General features: G+C 46.7%; 1 protein-coding gene across 1 annotated transcript in view; it reads right to left on the minus strand.

Annotated features, from left to right (window-relative positions):
• Positions 1-21,959, minus strand: part of LOC147460844 (zinc finger (CCCH-type) family protein) — a 100,507-nt gene that overhangs the window by 50,367 nt on the left and 28,181 nt on the right. The window contains exons 6-10 of the mRNA XM_086508533.1: positions 4,446-4,599; positions 4,105-4,167; positions 3,905-4,021; positions 3,483-3,647; positions 3,276-3,410 (exon numbers count right to left, since the gene is read on the minus strand). Of these exons, the coding sequence (XP_086364659.1) occupies positions 3,276-3,410; positions 3,483-3,647; positions 3,905-4,021; positions 4,105-4,167; positions 4,446-4,599 (634 nt within the window). The remainder of the gene's footprint in view (positions 1-3,275; positions 3,411-3,482; positions 3,648-3,904; positions 4,022-4,104; positions 4,168-4,445; positions 4,600-21,959) is intronic.

A 21,959-nucleotide genomic window follows, 5' to 3' on the forward strand; every position in this document is an offset into this window, starting at 1 on the left:
AGCGGAGCACTTTATACATGCTAGGGATATGCTGATGGAGGTTCTTGCAGTGTTGTTCAATCGTGCCATGTGTGAGGGATTACCTGAGACTTGGAGGTTGTCTACTATTGTGCCTATATTCAAGGCAGGTGATCCTACAGAGCCTGGAAATTACCGCACTATTATGGTTGGACACACACTGGCACGATTGTATGCATCCATTATTGAGCAGCAGTTGAGTAACTGGGCAGAGGGTGAGGGTGTACGGGCAAAGGGACAGGCAGGTTTCAGGAGGGGTTTCTCCACTCTTGACCATATTCTGACACTCAGAGCTATCATTGAGGAGGGCAGGTCACATGGGAGACGGATTTATTGTAGCTTCGTGGATTTCCGCAAAGCATTTGACATGGTACCGAGAGCTCGACTGATGCGCAGACTGCAGGAGATGGGGGTGCCCACAGTGTTGATTTGGGGAATTATGGCTTTATACAGATCAGTGATGGGACATGTACGCACCCCAGAGGGGATATCTGACTTAGTTCACTCCACCATCGGGGTGAAACAGGGTTGCCCATTGTCTCCTACTCTATTTGGTATGTATGTTGATGAGGTGTCTGATTACATTGACAGAGAGGGTAATAGAGGTGCCCAGCTGGCAGGGACGTGGATCCCATTGTTGTTATATGCTGATGATATTGTCTTGATCTCTGACTCACCAGAGGGTATGCAGCGACAATTGGATGCATTACACAGTTTTGCAGAGGATAGTGGATTGTCTGTAAACCTTGGTAAAACCAAGGTCATGGTGTTTAACACCACACCGCAGTGGATCAGGAGATCGGCACCGACCTTCACGTATGGTCAAGAGATTGTGGAGTATACAGATGCATACACTTACCTTGGGATAGTCTTCACTGGGCCGAGGTTTTCTTTGGGGAGAGCAGCAGAGACTAGACTGACCAGAGCTTATGCGGCCTTGGGAGGCTTGGAGAGGATGTGTTCGCAGGTTCAGTTCCAGGAACCTCGGACAAAGTTATGGCTCTTTGATACTTTAGTAGCCTCAGCTATGATGTATGGGGTACAGGTATGGGGACCTTCTGTAGGCCAGGATGGTTGGAGACGTATGGAGAGGCCCTTGGTATCTATGATCTCGCGATTGATTAGAGCCAAGGCCTCCGTACCTCACGCGATCATTCGAGCAGAGCTAGCTGCCCCCCCCATGGAGATTGAGGCGCTTACCAGATCAGTGTCCTTTGTGCACAGCCTATGGGATACTACTAGAGACAGATATGCTAGAATGGCCCTTGAGTCTTCCAGACAGTTAGCTCTACAGGGGGACACTTCATGCTGGTATGCACAGATGACATCATGGTTTCAGACGCATGGCTTCATCATGGACAGGTTGCCCCCTTTCCAGTATTCTCTTCAGGCACCCTCGCTGTCTCTTACACGGGTGGAGATCACTAGACTCATTCGTCAGGACCTGATCCAGCTCAACACCAGGAGGACATGGATAGAGCCGCCTCAGGAGTTGAGCACGAAGATGGCTTTCTATAGAGAGCATCTTCTCCACCTCACAGGAGATGGGTTTGTGATTCGACCCAGCTACATGGACACACATATGTCTCATGGTTTGCGTTGTGCCATTGGTCAGATACGCACATCCTCACATCAGCTCGAGATTGAGACTGGTAGATTCAGAGGGATACCAGCAGACAGCAAGATATGTCGATTATGCCAGAGAGAGCCAGAGACAGAGTTGCACTACATATGTCATTGCACAGTGTTCTATGAGATACGGGGGCGTTTCCACTGCTTATTCAGAGAGGGTTTTGGTCCTCTATCTAGGGTCATGAGTTATGAGGATCAGAGATGTCTTGGACTATATCTACTTGAGTTACACAGGTATAGAGACACTTTACTGGGGAGAGCTAGAGAGAGGCAGTCCCAGAGACACATTACAGATTTCTTTTCACTAGATATGGGACAGCCAGAGGAGCAGCCACCACTGCAGAGCTCGTCCCACACTCATTCGACCACTACTGGCACTCTCATCGACCGAGCATTGGAGCTACAGAGATACAGACGACCGCGACTGAGGAGAGGAGCTACACAGCATCGACGGAGACTACAACAGAAGATTCGAGCCATACTCTCTCGACATCCAGAGTGCAGATGAGGATGGATCCTCACCATTTCTTCCATCTTTGTTTCACACACTGTTACATCCAGTTTACTGGGTACCTATTGTATCAGCTGCTACACCCACGTAGTTTTAGATTGTAGTAGTAGTAGTAGTATTTTGTTCCACTTCTAGTTCTTTTCTAGTTCTTTTGTACCCAGACATGGTATTAGATTCACTATTTTGTAACTGATTGGTCTCATAGGTCATTTTGGCCTTTTGAAGACGTTAATATAACATTTCATTTCATTTCATTTTCTCTCTCTCTCTCTCTCTCTCTCTCTCTCTCTCTCTCTCTCTCTCTCTCTCTCTCTCTCTCTCTCTCTCTCTCTCTCTCTCTCTCTCTATAAATTGGCTTTAGTATTAAGAGACAAAGTCTACTTATCAAAGCATATTTGATATTGTTACGCGCTCTAGTTTGTGGCCCCTGCACAGTTTTGGTTGCCACATATGTTGAGGCAGATGGGTTCTATGTTTGCATTCCATTCATGTGTTGAGTATAGACCCAAACATGTGTTTCATCAATAAAGATGGTGACCACCCCTTTCACAGAGTTTCTGGATACCATCACTTGTGAGTGGAAAGGGGTGTTATACTCGCAATGGATTGTGGTTACGACAAACCAAACCAGTGCCTTAGATGTCATGAGATGGGGCATTTGGTGAGGGCGACAACACAAAAAAACGAGTCGCGGGAGTCCGTCCTCACAGCCCAAGCAGACCAAGCAGAATTCCCCACCGTCGGCATGATAGAGATCAGAGGGGTTAGAGTAAGCAGCAACAGAAGTAGCATGTTAATCAGACACAGAGACAGAGATAACCAAGTAGTTAGATAGGGACAGGTACAGCCTATCCTTGTTTACAAACCGGTGGTGAGAAAGAGGTTGGATGATGTAGAGCAGCCCTCAGATAGACCTCTTGAGCAGGGGTTACCAAATCGGGATCGAGAGGATGTCTCAGAGCAGGTGAACAGACAGACAAAGCATGAGAACCAACACTCTGAGGCAATTCAGGATCAGCATGAGGTGCCCCAAGATAGGCAAGTTCAACAATTTTAGGGGGAGGAAGGGAAGGGAGGAGGGGGAGGGGGAGGGGAGGGGGAGGGGGGAAATTACCATTCCAACGCGATGGGCAAGTGTCAGACCTATCGTTCCAGTGCCACAGCACACATCAAAGAGAAGTGTGTGAGAATCCAGACCTGCCCAATCACCTGCCAGAGTATACAGCTTTTCAGCAGCTGTTGTGTTGACCTGTATAGTAAAAACAGAAGGCATTGATACAGAGTATATAAAGAAAACAATTGGTCTACACACCCGGACAACCTGAAAAAAGGCAGTTGGAGATATGCGAAACCGCAGGTTGCATATATAATCATGGATAAAGCTTTGGGAGCCTCTGCCAGTTTTTTCTGAGCCAGCTGATTGCGGAATAGAGAGGGGAAGTAACAGTGAGTCAGGTGAGGCTGCATTTGAGATACCCAAATGCTCCTGCAAGAAAACCATCCAGAGAAATCAAACAATCTTCTCAAGGTAATGCTGTGAGACAGTTATCCAAAACAGGGTACCCTACTAAAGGGAACCATATGCAAATTATGTGGGATTTTAAAGTTGTTCATTCTTCACACTGACTTCAAGAGATAAAATCTATTGACACCCAGCATTAGATTGTACACAGGAGTCTACAAATCGGCTCTGCATTCTTTCTGATATAGCAGACTCGTTCTGTCAGAATTCAAGCACCCGACCTGAATCAGTAGTGCTGAAAGTGGGAGGTGAGCCTCAACAGCAAATGAAGCCAGTGCTTGACCCACATGGTCGTATTCCTTTAACTTGATGCTTTCTTCAACACCTGTTGGGCAAACCTAAAGGACGTTTCCATATCATCAGCAACGAAACAAAAATATGCCCATCACTCCTACACTTCAACATCCTGAGCATGCCAAACCTGCACAATTAGCATTATCTCAGCAACGTTGGAATCACCTCTTGTTGCACGGCCCTCTCGAACCTAAACAAAATAAAAGCAGTTTGTCATTAAAATCCCCTCCAAAAATAGTACAATGCGCTTACATTGAAAAAGTAATACAACCTGAAATTCAAAAAGACTGTTAAGGATAATTGCAGAAAGCCTAAGTGCATATGCATTATTGTGACTTTGTGAAAATTCTTTTGGCGGTTCAGATAAATTGAGACATACAAAAGGAATGCCCTCCATAAGACTACTAAAAGATTCACTAGAGATAGATCCAAAGCACCACGTCAATGTAGGCCAGACTATGCACTTGCCGTAAACAATCTCCAAAATCCAGAATTGGTTGACTTGTCCCACACTGGAAGTTCAGAATTCTGGATGAAATTTTGCAATGCTTTTGCATATATTTGAGCATTTGAAGAAACATTTCGGCACTCAACTGGTTCCATGACAGTACTTAATCCTTCCCTGCTTTGGAAAAAGAGAGAAATCATGAATCAACATGGTAAATCAAAATAGATATACAAGGTTCCTCATAAAAAACAGCAAACAGTCAACTGAACAACCTGTATAATTAGATTTCTAATAAGCAATCATAGAATACTAACAAGTTTGTAACATGAGATTTGAAAAGACAGAAAAAATGAATGAATGAATGTAATCTGCAGCAGAAGTGATTTATGGTGTGTGCTCAGGATGAGTGCTCAGTGCGTACTCAAGGTTCCTTTTACTAGAAGGGAGAGAGAGTCCCCTTTTTATTTCATGAGAGTTGTGCAATAGACTAGAATGAGAAGAGAATGAAATTGTGAGTAACAGTGTTGAGAGAGTAATGAAATGTTATATTAACATCTTCAAAAGGCCATAGTGACCTATAAGACCAGAAAGTTACAAAGTGGTGGATATGATACAAAGTTAGAGTAACAAAATAACAACAGTACAAAACAAAGATATATACTATGGGATCCTAGACTGGTCGATGTGAACTAAGCAAAAAAGGGGCGGCTTGCTGGGATACCTGAATCACAGGAGATCTAGCATTGGCGGATCTCATCAATCTCCTCCATGGTTAGTACTCTGACCGGGCGTCGTGCATGCATGGCCAGAGTGCTCCAAATCTTCTAACGTAGCCTCCGTCGATGTTGTGTGGTCCTCCGCAGTCGTGGGCGCCTGGATTTCCCCAGTTCAGTCGCTCGGTCGATCAGTGTGCCTCTGGTGTGAGACGAGGGGGATCTCTGTTGTGGGAGTGGCTCTTGCGGCTGTCCCATGTCTGCTCTGAAGAAGTCTGTGATCCATCTTTGAGACTGGCTAGCCTCGCCACCCATCAAGCTATCTCTGTGTCTGCGTAGCTCGAGCAAGAACAGACCCAGGCATCTCTGATCCTCGTATCCCATGACTCTTGAGAGTGGTCCAAAACCCTCTCTGTACAAGCAATGGAAGCGGCCTCGTATCTCGTAGTAGACGGGGCAGCGGCATGAATAATGCAGCTCTGTCTCAGGCTCCATGTCACACAAGGGGCATGTCCTGGCCTCTGCTGGTACTCCGTTGTATCTCCCAGTCTCAATCCGCAGCTGGTGAGAAGATGTGCGTAACTGGCCAATAGCACATCGTATCCCATGGGACAAGTGGGTGTCCATGTATCTGGGTCTCGTCACAAAACCATCCTCCGTAAGCTGGAGGAGGTGGTCTCTGTAGAAAGCCATCTTCGTGCCCAATTCCTGTGCTGGCTGTATCCATGTCCTCCTGGTGTCTAGCTGGGTCAGGTCTTGGCGGATGAGCTTGGTGATCTCTGACTGTGTAAGAGTGAGAGATGGTGCAGCCAATGAGTACTGGAATGGTGGCAGCCTGTCTATGTTGAACCCATGCGCCTGAAACCATGATGCCATCTCCCCATACCAGCATGTTGTATTTCCTTGCATGGCTAACTGTCGAGAGGACTCAAGTGCTATGCGAGCATATCTGTCTCTAGGAAGTTCCCATGTGCGGTTTATGAAGGAGACTGATCTAGTGAGCGCCTCCACCACTAGTGGGGGGGGCGCTAGCTCTGCTCAGTAATGGCCCACTGTGTACTGAGCCGCTCGAATGAGCGATAGAGACGAGAGGTTTCTCCATGTTCCCCCATCCATCTGTGCGCCCCGGCCTGCCGTGGTGATGCAATGAAGGTCCCCATATCTCAGCTCCATAGAGCAATGCTGAATCCACCAAAGTGTCAAAGAGCCACAGCTTCGTCCGGGGCTCTGGACACTGAACCTGCGAACACATCTTCTCTAATCTACCCAATGCTGCGTGGGCTCTAGTCAGTCTGGTCTCTGCTCCTCTTCTGAGTAAGAATGCAGGTCCGCTAAAAACCACTCCAAGGTAAGTGTAAGCATCTGTGTACTCCGTATGTGAAGGTAGGTGTTGACCTCCTGATCCACTGTGGGGTGGTATTAAACACCATAACCTTGGTTTTACCAAGGTTGATCATGAAGAAGCACATGTGTGTGGGCATGGATCGGGGGGGTTGGGAAGGGGCGGTTGTTGAGGTACTGTGTACAAAGATGATGCGTACTCACCCCAGGTCTCCGTGGAGGATATAGCGGGGGGGGGGGGGGGGGCTGCTCATGATAGAGCCGCCACGCCTCACGCGAGTCCTGACTCAAGAATAGCTGGTATAGATCTTGCTCTAGTCGAGCAAAAAAAGCCCTATTCTTCCGCCGCACCAGGCGTCGGAAGTCAATCTGTGACTGTTTGTGAGTGACATCCCCCAAAAGCACCTCCCTCTGAAGTCTGGCGTCTCTGCTCAGGTTTGGTGTGTGGCTATGCCTCTACTGCTGCATCATGTAATGTTTGTGTCAATATAGTAGTTAGTTCCTCCAGAGGTCGCCCCGGGTCCTCAGTGCATAGGCGTCTGTAGATCCCGTCTATGTATACAGAATCCGTCTCCCGTGTGAAGGTGTAGCGAGTAGGGGCTGCTACCCGTGGCCTCTGTGCTACATTGAACTGGAAGGAGATGGCCATCGACACCAGAGCATGATCCACTGCCACCCCGACCGGTCTCGGCCCAACTGTGAGATCCTAGATACTAGAGATGAGATTCGGCTGTGCCATGAGATAGTCCACTGTGCTGGCTCCATGTCTGTGTGGGAAGCATGTAAAAACTCCCGCAGCACGAAATCTCTGTAGGCCATTGAAGATGGCCAATCCATGTACGGTGCCCATGTCTATCAGGTGTCGCCCATCTTCAGTATATTCCACATCGTGTGATAGTCTGGACAGGCTTGTCTCTACAACATCTAGCTCTCTTAGCATCTCCTCTAAAGTATCATAAAACATTGTCTGGTGATGGGCAGTCCTAGCATTGAAGTCCACTAGGATGATAATGTCACCATCCCTAGAGAACTCCCATATGTCATCATCCAAAATAGAGAAAGGGGACTGTCCTCCGGGTGATGCATAAACTGATGTACTCGGGGGAAAGTAGCAAATAGCAAGGTAGAGATATCTTCCTGTCTCTGCTTTCAATCTCACCCACATGTACCTAGCCTGCTCATCCCTGCGGGCTATATGTATCAATGGTTGCAGATCCTCTCTAAATAACACAGCCACTCCCCCCGAGCCCCGTCCTCTGTGCTCTGAGCGTGTCTCCTCGCTGTAAGCTATCTCCCACCTGTATCCATTGATGTGAGGCATGGATTGCCCAGGGGCCTGGTGTGTCTCAGAGTAAAAGATGATGTCTCTTCCAGTAAAGCTATCCTCCAAAGCACCCATATTAAGACGCATAGATCCATTACAATTCCAGGCAGCCACTTTGAATGTGGTCGCATAAGTCTCGCACCGTCATGTGGAGCGTCGCTCTAGTATTACCACTCTTCCATCTCGGAAAGGCAATCTTGCCTTTTTCCCTTGCCACTCTAATCTCCGGCATTACTTCCTGCATATGAGCGATCTGCGAGAGGGTGAGATCATCCCCGAGAAAGATGCCGATCTCTTTAAGAGTTGGTCTTTTCTTCAAGAAGGACTTGTTCGCTTCCATGGAGGGAAAACGGAGGATGAGAGCTCTTTCTTTTGAGGTTTCCCCACTGCTTCCATTTTTCTTTATGTTGCCCACTCTCCATGCTGTTGTGTGCGTCGACTCATGTACCCCCATCAAGGCTATGAGTTCTTTTACCTCTTCGTCCACATTGCCTTTGTCTTTAAGACCACAAATTCTCACATGTAAAGCGCGTACCCGTTTTCTTTGCTCCTCCTCTAGTGTCTGATTAATGATAGTGGGTGTGGACGTGGGCGTTATCTCCTTGCGTTTTCCTTTCTTGGCCACCTTGATCCATTTCTTAGCTTCATCCGCCTTCTGTTGAGTTTTGGTAAGAACATCCACCCAAGAAGTCGTCATTTCTTTGTGTTGCTCTTCTCCCTCTTTGATTGCCCGTACTTGCTCTTTGATCGTGTTGATTTCTTCGATTACAGAGGGTTGCAGTTCGCCCTCTTCCAGTGTGTTTCTTGATCGTGCTTCGGCCAGATCTTTCTTGAGTGACGCAATCTCTTCATCTTGAGTCGTCACTCGGTGTTTCAGCGTATTTATCTTGCTCTCTTGGATCAGCACGCGTCCTTCGAACATGTTTATTGTGCCCAAGAGATTGCAGTTCATCTTGGTAATGGTCTCCGTCATTTCCTCTTTGCACTTTTGAATGGCATGCTCTAGAGGGTCGGCTTTATCTTTCAGCTTCCTCATGCCTGATCGCCGTTCGAAAAAGACACTAAGCATACGTGTGCATCCACACTAGCAGCGGGCGTGGTAGCTGGGCGAGTGGGAGAACGCGAGGAGGTATGGCAAGGGAGGGGGAGCGATTGAGTACGGGCGAGAGAGAGAGAGAGAGAGAGAGAGAGAGAGAGAGAGAGAGAAGCAGCACGGTAGAGAAAAGTTAAAAGAACGATAGAGTTAAAAGCAGCACAATAGAGAAAAGTTAAAACGATAGAGTTAAGTTAGTAGGTTGAAAAATTAAAAAGGGGAGGCGCGATAGATAGGTTGAAAAATTAAAAAAGGGGGGGGAGGGGGGGAGGGCGCGATAGACACAGGAGAGGGGGGCGCGATAGATAGGTTGAAAAATTAAAAGGGGGGGGGGGGGGGGGGGGGGGGGGGGGGGGGGGGGGGAGGGGGGAGGGGGGCAGGGCAGAGGGGTGCGGGAGCACAGCAGGGGCGGGTGCGCAGCAGCGGGTGCGAGGCGAGCGAGGGAGGGGGAGCGCAGGGCAGGGGGTGCGGGTGCGGGTCCGCAGGGGCAGCGGGAGCTGCAGCAGCACGCACAACGCACACACACACACACACACACACACAGAGACCGACACCAGATGGGGTCCCAAACCCCCCTCCAAGCCCCCCCCCCCCCCCCCCCCCCCCCCCCCCCCCCCCCCCCCCCCCCCCCCCCCCCCTCCTCTCTGTGTTGCTAGAGAGGTATTTGCTTTAGATTGCACAAATGCTGGTACGACGGTACTAAATGCGGGGATACAGATGGTACTTGCCGTAGATGCTAGGTACTGCGAGGCTAGGGGTTGAATGCTGAAAACACTAATGATGCCGATTGGAATCTGCAACTGCGATAAGGGGCTGAAATCTGCTATCGATGGAAACGCTGATCGAGAGGCTGAAATCTGCTGATGCTGGTGCTACAAAACACTGGATTGGTGTGGCTGAAATGCTGGCGACATGGGCTGAAAAACACTGAGGAAGACAAGCTTAAAATGCGGATACCGTGGTGCTGAAATGCTGGGTACTGCTGGTACTGAGGGTCCTAACTTGTCTTCAAGTGACCCCCGCTAAGGTCGCCTATATAGAAACCTCATGCTAGGTCGAGCAATACAATTCTGAGTCTCCACGACCTTGCTAGATTAATGCTAAGAAGTCACTTATTAATAAATTGAAGAATTATTAATAAGAGGTAATTCACATTCAGTTTGGCCTAGGCTTGGTGCTAATGGGAACACTACCCGATGCCTACACCTAGTAGACACGGGTCGTGCTCTTATGCAATCAAAGGGTATGCAGCTACACTAAGTGCATGGACATGCACGTCCTACATACACGCTCACTAGGGTGTCAGAACACTTCCTAGGCTTACCTAAACCCTAGAAGTAGGAGTTACATGCACATAGGGTTAGATGTGCACGTGACATCCCCCCCTTTTCAAGGTGAGGTACTTGTATCGAGCTGCATGGCTTCCTTGCAGTCTACCAACAACTCAAGGTAATCTATGAAGAAATCTTCGTCGACCCACACTGCCTCGTGGGTTCTTCGATCCTTGAACTTCAAAAAGTACTTTCGTGCTTGTTTCTTTGAGCCATGGCGAAAACCATGCAACAAAATCTGCTCCGGCTCCATGAATTCTGCTTTGTCCGATCTCCGGTCCGTTTTCTTCAAAAATGTCCTATGGGGGATCTCCCTGAAAAACCTTCAACCAAGAAACATAGAAAATGTTGTGCATTGACCATGAGTTAGGTAACCGCAATTTCATACACACATCGTTTATCTTTTTAATGACTGGAAATGGACCATACATCCAAATGGATCTCCCTGAAAAACCTTCAACCAAGAAACATGGAAAATGTTATGCGTTGACCATGAGTTAGGTAACCGCAATTTCACACACATCATTTATCTTTTTAATGATTGGAAATGGACCATACATTCAAAAGGACAACTTTGGACACTTCTTTCCTACCTGCTTAAGACGTGGCTTCATGATTCTAAGATAGACCCAATCCTCTTCCTTGATAGTAACATCCTGACGATGCTTATTAGTCTCCTGTGAACAAGATTCATGAGCCTTGCTTAGCCGAAGCTTCACACTCTCAGTAATCTCGTCCAAGGACTGGCTCTCAGCATTGGCATCAGGCAATTGATTGATTGATCTCAACAAAGACTAGAACGAGCAGCCAAATGTTGCCTCATACATAGTTCTACCAATGACACTAGAATAGGAGTCATTCAAAATTGCTTGAACTAGAGATAATGCTCGCAATAAGACTGTTGATCATGCACATACGACTTTAAGACACCGAAGGCTAACTGATTGTAGATCTTAGTTTGACCATCGGACTATGGGTGAAAGGCAAATGAAAAATGCAACTTAGCGTCACAATTTTCAAAGAGTGCTTGCCAAGAATGTGATGTAAACTTGACATCCCTATCTAACACAAATGACTTTGGAAAACCACAAAGAGGATACGAGTGCTAAAGAACAAACGTGCTACATCTTGCATTGTGATTGTGGCCTTACAAGGAATTAACATGCAAAATTTGTTGAAACGATCAACGATTGTTAAACACTGAGAGAAAACTAGGTGGAAGATCAGTCACAAAATCCATGGAAATGTCCTGAAATGGCCCTTCGGGAATAGACAACAGCATAAAAAGACCCTGCTGCTTACTCCTAGCAGCTTTTACTTTTTGACAAATGGAACATTGTGTGACATACTTAAACACATCTTTTTGCATTTAAAGCCAATAAAAGAATCTTTCTTTTGTGCCCACCCGTGAGTGAATCATGTGCATCATGTAATATGGCTTGCCTATGAGAAGGTAACACACATAAACGGTGACGAAAATACAAAAGACCCTCACAAATAAGATAGTTGTTGGGTCCTTGGGAAGCAAGAGCTTACAACCATTGCTTACCCAACTCCGAATCTGCATACTGATTCTTCATGATGTCAATAGATATTCCTTGAATGGAGACTGCAGATTTCGACTCGAGCCAAGATTTGTCCTTTGTGACTTAACGCATCTACAACAAGGTTAGTTTTACCAGGAACATATTCAACCAAAACACCAAAATGCTCAAAAAACTGAGACCACCGTGCCTGGAGGTCACTCCAATGTGCATAGGCATAGACTGGAGCCACTTGAGGGCTTGATGATCAGTACGAGTAGTAAACTCTCTACCATACAAAAAATGCTTCCAATGACTTTAGAGAATGAATTACAGAGAGAAGTTCCTTATCGTACACAGAGTAATTCTTTTCTGCACTGTTTAACTTTCTACTGAGAAATGCAACTCGATGGCCATACTCCTGAAGCACAGCTCCTATGGTGACGTTACTCGCATCCGTCCAAACCTCAAAGGGGTCATCCCAAGAGACAAGGAGGAGATATAGGGCCTTAGTCACCACAACCTTGAGAGCTTAAAAAGCCTCAACGGTTGCCTTGGGCAAGACAACCCGTTGGCGACGAGGCGAGTCTTTACCCCTTCAAAACATCAATCATTGGTGCGGCAACGAGTACAAAATTTGCTATATGCGAACTATATGCATGACACAGACCTAAGAATGAACGCACATCATATGTTGTTTTGGGCAAATCCCAACTACGAACCTATTCTACCTTTGCGGGGTCCAGCTTCACACCGTCTGCCGAAATAATACAGCCCAAATAAGTAACCTCAGTTAGAAAAAAATTCCAACTTATTAGCTCCAATGTACAATTGGCACTCATCTAAGCGAGCTAAAACGTTCTCTACATCCTGTTCATGTGTTGTTCCCATGATGCAAAAAAAATGAGAATGTCGTCTAGAAAAATAAATACACATAGGCCAATCACGTCACCAAAAAGACCTACCATGAGATTGTTGAAAGTATCCACGGCACCTGTCAATCCAAAAGAAATAACAAAACACTCCCACTGCCTCTCGACTTCTTCAAGTGGTAGGGAGGCTTGCTAACGGCCAGTGCTCCTTCATGAGGTCAATGCCATGATCCTCCAAAAGCTCGGGAGGGAGACAGGGTGGAAGCTCATCCTACAAGAAGAGGTGCTCATACTTCTTCAACAAACCTGAATACCGTTCTGGAGTCTTGAGGTTCCGAGCCACTAGAGTGGCATAAATGAATGCCGCTTGAGCTCCTCATCATAGCTCACGCTTAGCCTGCACATGAGAGATTAGAGATAAAGTAAGGAGACCCTGCTCACCACGAATGACCACAAGAGAGGCACCTTCCGGTGAGAGAGTGAGCGCGTTTTCATTCCAACTAACTTGTGGATCATGCTCACGAAAACATTTAATGCAAAAAAATATCATATCCAGTAAGAGAAGAAACAACAAGCTTGCGACGAAAAGATGATTGTTGAACAAAGACTAACACACTAGGACATTCCTACGTGATTAAAGAGCTCACGTGAGGAGCGAATCCAGAAACGTCAATAGGAGTTACTGGAGTAGCTTCTAAGCGAGCCTTCTTGACAAGAGAATCACTAACCACATCATACATATTGCCAGAGGGTCAAACAAGATCACAATACGCTGACCATTCACATGACCATAACACTTAACAAGAGACTCATCAGGATGCTCATCAGAAACTTGTGGTGCACTACTTGGGTCAATCAAGACATTGACACAAGATGTGGGTTCTTTTGTGGGTGCTTTCTTAGAACAATCTCTTTTCATATGAGCCTTAGTGTGACATTAAAAACATCTTTCTTCTTTTCCATAAACGGTTCGTTCTTCAAGACTTAACCATCCTCCTACTATTCCTTTAGCAAATTTTCCATAGGTGTCAACTTAGGGGTTTCCTGAGTTTTAGTCTTTCCTTTATTACCACTGTGAGAGTTTTGTGCTTTAGGTGTAGAGGAATAGTGAGAAGAGGAAGAACTACCGTTGTTCTTACCATTTTGTTGGGTCATGGGTTCTGTGAAGTACTTTGAGATATCGAATTCGATGTACTCATCCAACCCAAAAAGGAAGCATCCTTGCGTTCCGCATCCTATTTACGCAATTGAACGCCAATTTGCAAAATACAGTTAGAAAAAGACACAACAGGAGTGTCATTTTGCTTGAGGCCTCCTCAATCTTCCTTCAACCGATCAAGGTACTGCGGTGGCATAAAATGAGCCTTGAGCTCGTCTTGGAAGTCAACCCAAATGAAAGACAGTGGCTTGCCATCCGCGGCACGATCAAGGTGCTCGGCCATCTGTGCCTCTTGCCAGGCTTGATACCAATTAATGGCATCACCTGATAGATACATGGCAGCAGTAAAAACTTTATTGTTACTAGTTTTCTTGTAAGCATTAAATTGATGCAACCAAGAATGAATCACAGAAGCATCCATCTTACCATCATACTCACCGAAAGTCAACTTGTCAGTGAATGGGTTGTTGGAGTCATCATCTCTACCTGTGCTACGTGATGACTCGCCGGCCTCCTTGGGTGGTTCACTCTTCGAGGAGAGTACTTATAGGACCAACTCTTTCAAGCGTTGATCTCCCTGCGCTTCACGCTCTTGCTCCATAGCTGCCCTCTTCTATGCGTAGAGCTTCTCTCCGTTCTTTAAGCTCCCTTTCCATGGCGGCCCAGTGAACCTTTTGTTGTAGCATCATCTCCATCATGGACTTCATCAAAGTCTCCATAGCATTTGGTGTAATCAGTGGCGTAGATGGGGATGGAGGAGGAGGAGGAGGAGGAGGATCTGGAAATCTTCCTTTTGGTGTAGGGACTTCTTCTTTTTCAATTCCACTCTCATCACCTTTATGCAAAGTATCCATTCCGCTTCTGGTGATGACCATGCACCGAGTACTTGGGTACTTGGGGTACTTTGGGTTCTTGAGATACTTGGGTACTTGGTTTCTTGGGGTTCTTGGGGTACTTGGGTTCTTAGTACTTGGTACAGCTTGCAATCTGCGTTTATGAGGGCTTTTCTCTTATCCAAGCTCAACTCCTTCTAGCGGGTGCACCCCTTGGTGGCCTTGCGCGCTCACACCAAGGTTGCTTTTTCCCACCTCACGTCAATTGGCCTGCCAGAATGTGCAAGCTCTGCTCTCAATGAATGGAAAAGAGGAACGAGGGGAGGCTGGACAAGCCCTTCTTTTCTAAGAGCAAAATAAACAAATTGTGGTTCTTTATGGCTTAATTGCCCTTTAGACAGAGCGATGAAGACGGAAGCGCGTCTGGACTAAGGGTGGGAGTGGCTAATAAGTTCGGGGTCGAGACACGAAGATTCTTGACAAATTGAATCTAAGAGAGATTCTTTAGGTTCTTTTCTTGAGTGATGATACCGAACACTACCAACGAGCTCTAATACCAATGTAATGCGCAGTGGAAGTGATTTATGGTGTGTCCTTAGGATGAGTGCTCAGTGCATACTGAAGGTTCCTTTTATTGAAAGGGGGAGAGAGACCCCTGTTTACTTCATGAGAGTTGTGGAATAGACTAGAACGAGCAGAGAATGAAGCTATGAGTGAAAGTGCTCTGAGAGAGAGAGAGAGAGAGAGAGAGAGAGAGAGAGAGAGAGAGAGACCAGATGGGGTCCCAAACCCCACTCCATTGCTAGAGAGGTATTTTTAGATTGCACAAATGTTGGTACAGCAGTACTAAATGGGGGATACTGATGGTACTTGCCGTAGATGCTAGGTTCTGCGAGGCTAGGGGCTGAATGCTGAACACTAATGATGCCAATTGGAATCTGCAACTGACGGGGCAATAAGGGGCTGAAATCTGCTATCGATGGAAACGCTGATGAGAGGCTGAAATCTGCTGATGCTGGTGCTGCAAAACGGATTGGTCTGGCTGAAATGCTAGCGACATGGGCTAAAAAACGCTGAGGAAGACAGGCTAAAAACGCGGGTACTTTGGTGCTGAAATGCTGGGTACTGCTGGTACTTCGAGGGTCCTGACTTGTCTTCCAGTGACCCCCCCTAAGGTTGCCTATATAGCAACCTGATGCTGGGTCGAGCAATACAATTATGAGCCCCCACGACTTTGCTGGATTAATGCTAAGAGGTCACCTATTAATAAATTGGAGAATTATTAATAAAAGGTGGTTCACATGCAGTTTGGCCTAGGCTTGGTGCTAATGGGTACACTCCCTGATGCCTACACCTAGCTGAAAAACGCTGAGGAAGACAGGCTAAAAACGCGGGTACTTTGGTGCTGAAATGCTGGGTACTGCTGGTACTTGAGGGCCCTGACTTGTCTTCTAGTGACCCCCCCTAAGGTCGCCTATATAGCAACCTCACGCTGGGTCAAGCAATACAATTATGAGCCCCCACGACCTTGCTGGATTAATGCTAAGAGGTCACCTATTAATAAATTGGAGAATTATTAATAAAAGATGGTTCACATGCAGTTTGGCCTAGGCTTGGTGCTAATGGGAACACTCCCCGATGCCTACACCTAGTAGACATGGGCCGTGCTCTTGTGCAAAGGGTATGCAGCTACACTAAGTGCATGGACATGCACGTCCTGCATACAGGCTCATAAGGGTGCAATAACACTTCCTAGGCTTACCTAAACCCTAGAAGTAGGAGTTACACCTTGTCCAGACTCCACATGCACATAGGGTTAGATGTGCACATGACAATGAATGAATGAATCAATATGAAAGCTCTTTTAACGTGAACTAGCCAATCTAACTCCATTCAATACCAAAGCGTGGGTGTAGTATATCATGCATATGTGAGTAGAGAGTGAGGAGTTTCCACCGAGGATAGCTCCGTGATCAAAGAAAACCTGATGCAGCCTCTCCTACTGGCAGCTGGCTTCTTAATGTCCCGTCTTCATCCTGTTAAACTCACTATGTTGTAGCCACAAGGCATTATATCTTGGTGCTTGGGGTCATCTATTGGACCAAACAACCTCTTTCTGTAGTCTCGATTCCTCTCAAGGGGTGCGTTCTCATAGAAAATCTGTCAGCTGTGACTATCGTCCTCCACTGGGGTGACTCGAGGAGTGCCTCTTATCTGTAGTCTCGATTCCTCTCAAGGGGTGCCTTCTCATAGAAAATCTGTCAGCTGTGACTATCGTCCTCCACTGGGGTGACTCGAGAAGTGCCTCTATCTCTCTGTATCTCAAGCAAGAAGTGCACAGCTGTCTCTAATCTCTCCTCTCCATTAGTTCTCTACATCTGCTTGTGTGGCAACTCCATATGCTATCATGAGCTTTTCATGTGCATACATATTGGCTTCACTCTCTACCTCTAATGTACAAATCTTGCCAATCCTCCATGCACGGCGGAAGCGTGTAGCTCGGCCAGCTTCAATCTCTCATCTGTGTGATGATACTTTGAGCTGACCAATCGCCACTCGGGCACCATATGGCATGTATATACCCATGTATCCTGATCTCTATATGAACCAATCCTCCAATTTAGTCAAGAACTAATTTCTGTAGTCGTCACAAACGGGGACGCACACGAATATTCAACAAGCTGAAAATATATAATCTTTCAACTTATAAGAGATGCAGAACAGGATCGACACAGTATTTGGAACCAGAAGATGGGCTGCCCCCCCCCCCCCCCCCCCAAAAAGAGAATCTTTATTAGGAAGAATCATTTTACAAGCACAAGAACCGGAGAAAACCCATCCGTACTCGATGGTCGTTCCTTCCCGTGAGGGAAATCCGAGAGGCGAGCTCGCAATCCTTTTTCCACCTGTAGTCAGAGCCCAGACTCCGGAGACTATTCCAGATTCCTTTCCCGGAATCCCTGAGCGTAGGCCGAGGCCTTCTGGCTCTTTCTCCGTGACGGAGTCCTTGGCAAAAACACAAGCGCAAAACAACTACTCGTAGTGCGTATTCACAATCAGTACCTGTTGCTCAGAGTGTGGAAAAGCAAGTCACGTTCTAGGAGACCTTTATGTGTGAAACAGGGCATCTTCTCTAGCCAGCTCTCAACTGGTCATTGATTCTCAGTTCTAGCTTCTATTAATTGCCTGTCAGCATTGCCAATTCTCATTGCCCTTGCTGCAACTCTATTGTATTTACACTACTCAGGTGTCGGGCCGAATCAGCATAGCCTGACCTAGGCGCATTTCTTACCACTCGAAGTTCATTATGGCAGCCACATCCACCAGATCGGCCGTCATTGCCGCGCCAGCTGCCACATCAGCCGCCCGTGGCCCGGCCCAACAGCTTACAACCTACCCTCTCCCAGCTCGTGTGGGCAAGCGTCAGCCAGTAGGCGGCCAGCATGGCGTGTCTGTAAGCGGGGCGCCACGCCAGCTACTGGCGGTGCGCTGCCAGGCATTCCCTTCCTTGATTAATAAGCAAGCGGCAGCGAAGGCTGACGTGGAGGACTGGGTGGAAACCATGCAAGTTCTGAAGGAGGGGGCGTTTGATGTGGCTTCTCACTCGCTATGCAATCTGCTTGGTAAGAAGCTGAAGATGTTCTTGGTCAACTCCAAACTTGACCCAGGTCCATGCTCGCTATGTTGCTCTGTTGCAAGTTGTAAGGTCAAATTGAGGATATTTGTCAAAATTGTCTCCTCCAAATTTGCTAGGTTTTTTCACCTCCTCCGATCTAGAACACTTGTAATGCCAAGCACATGAACAAGGAACACCTATAGAGAAGAGCTCAATCATTGAGGTAGAACGAGGCAGGACATTTGAGAATGAGAGAGAGACATTTGAGAATGAGAGAGAGAGAGAGAGAGAGAGAGAGATCTAGGAAAGGCTCTCAATGCTGATAAGAATCTGAACTTTCAACTCATTCAGAGCACATAGACATAGTACGCATATGATGTCTCACAGCATAAAATGAGCACCAACATAGCATCCTTAGGACCTAATTAGCTTGTGATTCAATTTTAAAATCATTTGGATAGCTAGAAGCTGAACAATTACCAGATTGAGTAAAAAGACGCCAACTTTTGGACTTGGAGTGCACTCGGGATAGTCACGAGCACTTGCACTTTCTCGGCGGCGGAGACTCTTCTTCAATTCAGCGCTGGTTGTAGTTGTTCCTAGGTAGAGAACGCTGGCTGTTTTTAAAGGTCTTGGGGGCTCGCAGCAATAGAGGAAAGAGGTGCCTTGGGGTGCCCACTGGCAAGAATAGGCCTAGAGAGAGAATTTTTTGGCGACAGCTTGTAGCGAGAGGAGGGAGAGAGAGAGCACTTCTGTTTTTCAGCCGTACAAGCAGCGGTTTCTTTGTTTTTTTAGGCCTTGCTCCAATTTAAGTGGGCGGCTGGTCACATAATAAAAAAAATATGAACCTGGACAAACCTCAATAAAACTGAGTGAGCTGAAAATTGATGCTAAAAATTGTGGCTTCTTTCTTCTTGAGAGAAGATTTAGATATTGTATGAGAAGTGGAAATAGTATAATCACGAGAGTAAGATGGAGAAGAGATAGAGACATCCTTGCTTTCATCCAATAGAGAGTTCCTTTTCCTGGCCTTTGCTCTTTGTAGGCCGTTTGTTCCGATCCAAAGATCCCTTGTGCATATCGACACCATCCTCAGCATGTTCCTCCTGCGGTTTTGTACCACCCGCAGTATTTTCCTGATGCCCACCGGCATTTGTTCCTTGCGTGTTTCTAAGTCCATCCAAAATCTTCTAGACATCTGGCAACGTGAGAAGTTGTTGCAATTCCGCAAGCTGACATCGCACTTGCTGAAGTTCCTCTTCAACGCTTCTCCCTTGGCTTGACATGGTTATTCCCATTCCTTCCGGAATCGTCCTTCTTTGCAGAGAAAGAGACGAATCCGAGCTCTGATACCACTGTCACAAACAGGGACGCACATGAATATTCTACAAGCTGAAAATAAATAATCTTTCAACTCAAAAGAGATGCGGGACAAGATCGACACAATATTTGGGCCCCTTAAAGAGAATCATTATTAGGGAAAATCTTTTTACAAGCACAAGAACCGGAGAAAACCACTCTGTTCTAATTCTCACTCGATGGTCGGTCCTTCCCATGAGAGAAATCCGAGAGGCGAGCTCCCAGTCCTTTTTCCCCCTGTACTCACAACCGAGACTCCGCAAACTATACTGGATTCCTTTCCCAAAATCTAGCGTAGGCCGGGGCCCTCTGGCTCTTTCTCCGTGACGGAGTCCCTGGCAAAAACACAAGCACAAAACAACTACTCGTAGTGCGTATTCACAATCAGTACTTGTTGCTCCGAGTGTGGAAAAGCGATCTTTTGCGAGATAGTCGCGAGCACTTGCAATTTCTTGGCGGCAGAGACTCTTCTTCAATTCAGCGCTGGCTGTAGTTGTTCCTAGATAGAGAACGCTGGCTGTTTTTAAAGGTCTTGGGGGCTCGCAAGAATAGAGGAAACAGGTGCCTTGGGGTGTCCACCGGCCAGAATACGCCTAGAGAGAGAATTTTTTGGCGACAGCTTGTAGCGAGAGGAGGGGGAGAGAGAGAGCACTTCTGTTTTTCAGCCGTACAAGCAGCGGGTTTTCTTTTTTTAGGCCTTGCTCCAATTTAAGTGGGCGGCTGGTCACTTAACAAAAAAAATATACACCTGGACAAACCTCAATAAAACTGAGTGAGCTGAAAATTGATGCTACACACATACATTCCGGGCGTCCCCGGATGCAATTCTCACGCACAGATGCAATGCAAACACAGATTCCTCGCGGAAGAGCATCTGCTTGTTGCGGTCGCATGTAACCCAAGTCCACTTGGGCATGTCGATTCCTGATCGTGTTTTTAAAGAGTGACGCGAAACCCAAAAAAGAAGGGCTTGTCCAGCCTCCCTTGTTTCCCTTTTCACTCATTTGGAGCGGACCGTGCAGTTAGCAGCCGGCCAATCAACGTGAGGTAGGAAAAAGCAACCTTGGTGTGAGCGCAAGGCCGCCAAGGGGTGCGCATGCAGAAAAGAGTAGAGCTCGGGTAAGAGAAGATCCTTCTCTAACACAGAAGGCAAGCTAATGAAGAAACTCAAGACTCAAGACCCTCATGAACATCGAGAACCAAGACCCACAAGAACCCAAGTTCCTCGTGAACTTAAGAACCCAAGACTTCACTGTATGGTCATTACCCGAAGCCGAATGAATACTTCGCATGGAGATGATGAGCATGGCAGTGGCGAAGAAGAATTTTCCCCACCAGGAGGTTTTTCTGACCCTCCCCCTTCCCCATCTACGCCAAGGATTCCACCAAATCCTATGGAGCCTTTGGTCAAGACGATGATGGACATGATGATACGAAAAAATAGACAACAAGAAGTGTGGCACGAAGAAAGAATGGCAGCCATAGAGCGTGAGCGTGAGCAAGTGCGCTTGGCGGCCGCCGAAAGAAACGCAGAATTGGATTGCGAGCACAAAGAAAGAATAGCCGAATTGGATCGCGAGCGCAAAGAAAGACGGTTAGAGAGTGAAGCACAGAGAGACCAACGCATGCAAGAGTTGGTCCTACTATTTTCTAATGTGCAAGTGCAGATTGAAGAGAATCAGGAGAAGGAGACTCTCAATCTTGTTTTCTCCAAAGCACGACACACATGATTTGCATGATAAAGCATTCAAAGAATTCACATTCCATGTCTCTTCCTTGGCATGTCACAGTCTCAGAAAGTGCACAAGAAGGATTGAGCGTCAAGCATTGGCATTTCCATTGTGATTTGTCACAGTTGATAGATTTAGATCAAAAAGACAAGTTCCGACCCCATTGTTTGCGTGTGTTTGATGAACAGTTTGGCACTCCGTCTATATGTTCATCTACATTGCATACACAGTCTTTAAAGAAGACTAGAATTTTTCAAGTCACTTCACATGGAATGGGTATGTTCATGTTTTTGTGTTGGAAGTGGTTTCAGGAATTTTCATCCTCGAAGATTCTTGAAGAAGGTAGACGCATGACTATAGACGAAGTTGAAGCATTGAAGGAGCCACAGATGACTTTGTGTCGCTTTTGGCGCGGCCGAAAGAAGCGTTGCAGACCTTTATGAAGTTCAAGTATCGCATAACCCACGCATTAGAGTGGGCCGGCGAAGAGTCCTTTCCAGGATTCCAGACGCTATTGGCGATCTCCCTCGACGCCATACAATTCCGTACCAATACCTCACTTTGAAAAGGAGGGGATGTCACGTGCACATCTAACCCTATGTGTACATGGACATGCTACTTCATGACAAGGGTTCAATTC

Source organism: Adiantum capillus-veneris, chromosome 3, assembly GCF_014529385.1.
Source record: "Adiantum capillus-veneris isolate H3 chromosome 3, ASM1452938v2, whole genome shotgun sequence".
NCBI lineage: Eukaryota > Viridiplantae > Streptophyta > Polypodiopsida > Polypodiales > Pteridaceae > Adiantum > Adiantum capillus-veneris.